General features: G+C 53.9%; 1 protein-coding gene across 1 annotated transcript in view; it reads left to right on the forward strand.

Annotated features, from left to right (window-relative positions):
- DRG2 (developmentally regulated GTP binding protein 2) overlaps positions 1–5,483 on the forward strand; it is a gene marked incomplete at its 5' end in the record, with an annotated part of 25,243 nt that overhangs the window by 8,493 nt on the left and 11,267 nt on the right. The window contains 2 exons of the mRNA XM_015570622.1: positions 241–401; positions 5,173–5,262. Of these exons, the coding sequence (XP_015426108.1) occupies positions 241–401; positions 5,173–5,262 (251 nt within the window). The remainder of the gene's footprint in view (positions 1–240; positions 402–5,172; positions 5,263–5,483) is intronic.

A 5,483-nucleotide genomic window follows, 5' to 3' on the forward strand; every position in this document is an offset into this window, starting at 1 on the left:
AAGGGTAGCGGTCGTACGCCAATTACCATGTTTCTCTTTTATTAGTGTAGATACAGATGAAGTGAGCAGCCAAGGGGGCATTTTCAGCAGAGGGATGGTATTTTTCTCTCCTGATCTTCACAGTAGTTGCCATTGGTTCTGGCATTCTGGCTAGCACTTGGTGGTGTGTGAGGCCCCACCTAACTCACAGGGCTTGGATACTTTAGACATTTACCTTCTATCTTGCTTTTTGTCCTTTAGCCACCGAATATCACCTGGGCTTGCTGAAAGCAAAACTGGCCAAGTATCGGGCCCAGCTCCTAGAACCATCCAAATCGGCTTCATCCAAAGGAGAGGGCTTCGATGTCATGAAGTCGGGCGACGCCCGTGTGGCACTGATTGGATTTCCCTCTGTGGGTAAGGTCAGTGATGGTCATGGTGGGCCTTGGGGAGGAAGGCAGGTTGTCTCCTGTCAGAGTGACTGCGGCTCTTCTCCCTGCCCCTCTGGATTAGCTCCAGGGACAGAGAAGACCCAGCCTCCCCCAGGAGCAGCTCCCCCACACCCCCATCATCCTAACATGGAGAACTTTCTTTCTGCTTTAGCAGAAATAGCTCCATTCTGTCTCTGACTCATCCGTTGTGCACATTCATTGAGTGTGCACCCCGTGCCAGCTGCTGAAGATACAGCAGAGAGTGAGAGAGTTCTGTCCCTGCCCATACAGACCTCCCCTCTCGGAGAAAAGACAGCTGATGGCGGGTGGGGACTGTGGTCCCGCCACTTTCTGGTTGGGATCAGGGAAAAGCTGCCTTGGTGAGCAGAGATCTGAGCAGAGGCCTGAAGGTTGTGTGGAAGCTTGCAGGGCCCTGGGAAGGAACATCCCAGACAGAGGGAGCAGTGGGTGCAAAGGCCCGTAGGTGGGGGCTTGCTTGTTATGTTTAAGGGAGCCAGCAGGCGGGCCTGAGTGAGCAGCAGTGGGAGACAAATTGCAGAGGGTAGATGACTTTGGAGCCGTCATACAACTCTGTCCTTGAGTGAAATAGGGTGAAGCAGGAGCCACTGCAGAGTTTTTTAAGTTTCTTCTGTAAGCTTCTTAGTTTAGTGTGAAATTCATACTTAACATTTGAGTGTGGAGTAATATAAACCTCATGGAAGGGTTTTGAGCAGAAAAGGGACTGAGCTGCCCAGCTTTATAAGAGTCAAGGATTTACAAAGAAGCTGCCAAGTCAGCACAGCGTTCCTTCCTGCCCCACGCCCGGCTGCCATAGAGTTCTGTTGTCCTGCCCCGGGAGCCCATGTTGCACTCAGTGGTCCTGTCCTCTCAGCTCTCCTTAGACTGGCCTTGATTGGATGACTGGCCGTCTTGAGGAGTGCTAGTGGGGTATTGTAGAAAGTCCCTCCACTGGGGTTTATCTGAGCTTTTCTCATGCTTAGACGGTTATGGGTTTGGGAGGAATGCCACGGGAGTGAAGTGCCATTTTTCTCACATCCTCAGTTGATGTTGACCTTGACCATCTGGGGAGGGTGAGTTTGTCAGGTTTCTCCTCCTTGAACTCACGGTTTTTCTCATGTTCTCGTGTCCTCTTAGAAGGGATGGCACTGTGTGCAGTCCACTGCAGGAGGAGTTAGCTCCACCTTTTTGAGGGGGCGTAGCTACACAGATTATTCAGAGTTCATACGTGAGATTTGTCCCTTCTCTCCCATTTTATTTAATCTTTATTTATATCAGTGTGGACTCCTGGGCATTTGTTGTATACTTGGGTTCTGTTGTTACTCAGATTTGTCTAGCTTTGGAGCTTTTTCATTTGGCTCTTTGGCAAACTCCTGTTGTGTTTACTCAACACTTCCGTACTTCTGATACTACAAAATGCTTCAGGCTCATCTTGTATATCCCCTCTTCTCTCAGCTGCTGCCTGGAACGCCATGTTGTGGTCATGTGATCACCAACAGCCACCCTTTCCCTCCACCCCCATGGTGGTGGCCAGGCCGCCCAGGCTTTTGTTGCAGCCCACGGTGCTGTGGTGAATGCTCTTTGCTCGCCGCTTTGCCTCTGGAACTGGTGTTTCTGCAGGAAGCGTTCCTAGGCATAGGAACAGCAGCTCCGGCTTCAGGGTTTTTAACCCTTTTCGGTCCAACGTGGAAGCTGACTCAACAGACCAGGCGCTAGGAGGTCCAACATCGAGGCTGAGACACCGCAAACCGGTTCAACATTCAATCCTGTCAATTAATTTGGACCAGACTGTTTGAATTCCAAAAGTAACATTGGACCGCAAAGGTTTAAAGCAGCCATCAGCCTGGCCAATTACGTACCAAAGAAACTCCAGCTGACTCCATCTGGGGACCGATGGGAGTGTTTTCTAGGCTTTCTGGTGCACCCACTGTCCTCAGTGCTGGGTCTGAGCTGGGATGTGCGTGCTGGCGCAGGTGCACCTGGACCGAGACCAGGCTCTGCTGCAGAATCTGCAGGATTCCTTCCTGCTGCATCTAGTGCTTTTTAGTCTTCAGGCACATACCCCAGTTGGATTTTACTGTCATTTTCTCCTTGTCCTCCAATGGTGTGGGCTCAGGAAATGCAGAGCCATTTTAGTAACCATCTGAATCAGGTAGAAGGGACTGGGAGCTTCTATCTGCAGCTCCTATTCCTTCAAGCCTTTGGCAGTTCATCCCTCCCATAAAATCTGAGCAGCCTGTTGCATGCAGCTTTCCAGCCTGTGCTCAAATTCCTTTAGTGGTGGGGTGCTTATGACTCCCCAACTTCACAAAAGCCAGACACAGAGCCGCTCAGGGGCCTCCTGCTCCAGCCCCTCAGAAGGAGCAGACCTCTGCTGCAGGAGCCCCTCCTGCCCAAGGGGGTGGGACTTCCCCCAAGTGTGCTCCCTGCCAGCCAGCCTCACAGTCTTCAGTCCTGGCATGGCTCCCAGGTCCCTGTCGTTTTTATTCTTTCTCATTTTCCCCAATTCTATATAACAAAAATTTCAAACAGGCATAAGAGGTGAAAAAACAAGTACCATCTGCCCTCTATCTGGATGCATCACCGACTGGCATTTTGCCATATTGCTCTATCACTGGGTGTTGGGTGGGGGTGTTTTTGTTTTGACTAAACCATTTGGGAGTAAATGACAGGTGTCATGCTGTATGGCCCTCCACCTCCAAATATTTAAGCTTGTATCTCCAACGAATAAGAAAAATGTCCTGCTTAGCCGCAAACTGGCGTAGCATACCAAACAAAATTAAGAGTGACCAGTGATCATCTAGTGCCCAGACTACATGCTAGTCAGTAGTTACCCCAAAATGACCTTTGCAACTGGTCTTTCCAAACTAGGATCCACTCTGGCCACATGCAGCCCCGTGTGTTGTTGCGAAGGCTGCTTTAACCTAGACAGCCCCTTTTGTCATACCCTGCCTCGCTGAAGAGACCAGGCCCGTTGTCCGACGGAACGTTTGTGTGCCGAGGTCTGCTTGCCTCCTCGAGGTGTGCTGCAGCTTGTCCGACCCTGTGCTCTTTCCCGGGGGCTGGGGGCCGGACTGTGTTGGCCAGGTTCACGAGTGGCTGATGGACATGGCAGAAAACCTCCGAGGGCTAGCTGCGTTTCCAGGGCCGCCGCGCTAAGGGGAGCGCACCCTGTGTCCCCCTGCGTGTAGCTGTGTTTCCCCCACACCAGAACACGAAAGTCACCTGCAGGGGCTGCTGGGCGGCTCGCAGAAATCAGGCCTGTCATCATCCTTTCAGTGGCTTGGCCCAGTGACCTGTCCTTGCCTGGGGTTTTGTTAGTGTTTGTAACGTAGCTCTTTTCTAGTTCTCTGACTCCTTTCTCCCTTGGTAGCTGATGTGCCTTGTAAAGTAGCAGCTCTCCTCCCTGTGGGCAGCTTGGTTCCTCTGAAAGAGTTTCACCTGGAAAGGCAGGACGGCTGCTGAGCTCACAGCTGTCCCACAGGTGACAAGTGAGGGTTTCCATGCTTCAGCTCTTCAGGTGTTATCAGGGGCTCATGAATTTTAGTCTTTTCTTTTGATTTTACTTTCCATCCTACCAAAGACTTCCTTTCCAGGTGAGAAGTGCAGGCTGAGAGAAGCTGCTCTAGTCTCCAAGGTCCATGCCTCTGGGAGTCTGGGGCCTGTGGCCAGACCCTGCTGCCCTGTTGGGAATCCAGGCTGCCTGGCCATAGGCCCAAGCCTCCGCCAGAGGCCAAACTGGATTGGGGGGCGGTCCCCCAGCACCATTCAGTGTCTCGGGGCCATTGCTCTACTCTCCCACTCCCCACCTTCAGGAGGTCCCCAGGGCAGAGAGTTTCAGGATTTGAGGCCTGTGTTTCCTTCACATGCTCCATTCTAGGTTTCAGCTTGAGGGTGTGTGAGGGAGGTGTGCCCCCAGCCTCCTGCCTGCCAGCGAGGGGCAGAGTCCTGAGGGCACCAGCTCCAGATCTAGGCAGCACTATCCCAGTTGGAACTGCGCCTCAGGCTCGTTTCAGGTGCCGTGCTGACCAGATGGGCGCCTGAGGCCAGGGCTGGGTTTTTTCCTGTGCTGCCCACTGCTGTGCTTGCGTTCTGGGCCTCCGTGTCCAGCACTGGTCTTGCTGTGTCCTGGACTCAGTATACCACGTGCCTTATCATCTCCATGAATCCCCATGCAGTCCCCCAGGAAAGAGGTGGGATGGATGCCCACTCTGCATAGGAGGACACTGAAGCTCAGAGGATGTAGTTTCTTGCCCAGGGTCCCCCAGTAGCGGCGGGGCCCAAGGCCTCTCTGTCGCCGAGCCCAGCCGCAGCCCATTCCCAAGCGGACTATGGCATAGTGTTCCACCCAGGTTCTTCCCAGCTCACCCCTCCCTCCCACCGGGCTTTGTCTAAACCTGAAGGCCAGGCTCTCCCAGCACATCTCGCCTCTCCCGGGGGAGCAGCCGCCCTGAGTGCCGTGGGCTGTCACCTGCTTGAAGTTCTCTGGGGCCCGCGATGGTCAAGGGTTTTGTGGAGCTGGGAAGGGCCCCTGATTTAAGGGAAGAACCCACTGAGAAGCAGGTCCCTGTGTCCACCTGAGAGAGGCTTGGACCGCTGAGGAGCAGTGGGGTCCTCTGGTGCCCATCTCCACCTTGGCGGGGCCTGAGACAACTTTCCAGCTATTGCTCTCTTCACATACCCCCTGCTGCCTTCTCCAGGGAGAGGGGACAAGACTCATGCCATGACTTGCTTTCTCTCCTAGTCCACCTTCTTGAGTCTAATGACCTCCACAGCCAGTGAAGCTGCATCCTATGAGTTCACAACCCTGACGTGTATCCCAGGGGTCATTGAAGTAAGTTGGAGTTTGCTGGACCCCAGGAGGGGCATGGGCGTGTGCTTGTGTTTTCAGTTATGTGTCTGTCTGTCCTGAGCCGGTGCGCCCTGAAGCACTGGCGCCTCCGGGGAGTCTGGCTGCTGCGACCCCAGAGATGCCCGGCCCATCCTGCCACACCACGGGTCCCAGGAACAGGCCAGTGTGTGGCAGCCCTCTGGGCGCCCTGTGCTCCGCTGCCC

Source organism: Myotis davidii, unplaced genomic scaffold (assembly GCF_000327345.1).
Source record: "Myotis davidii unplaced genomic scaffold, ASM32734v1 scaffold207, whole genome shotgun sequence".
NCBI lineage: Eukaryota > Metazoa > Chordata > Mammalia > Chiroptera > Vespertilionidae > Myotis > Myotis davidii.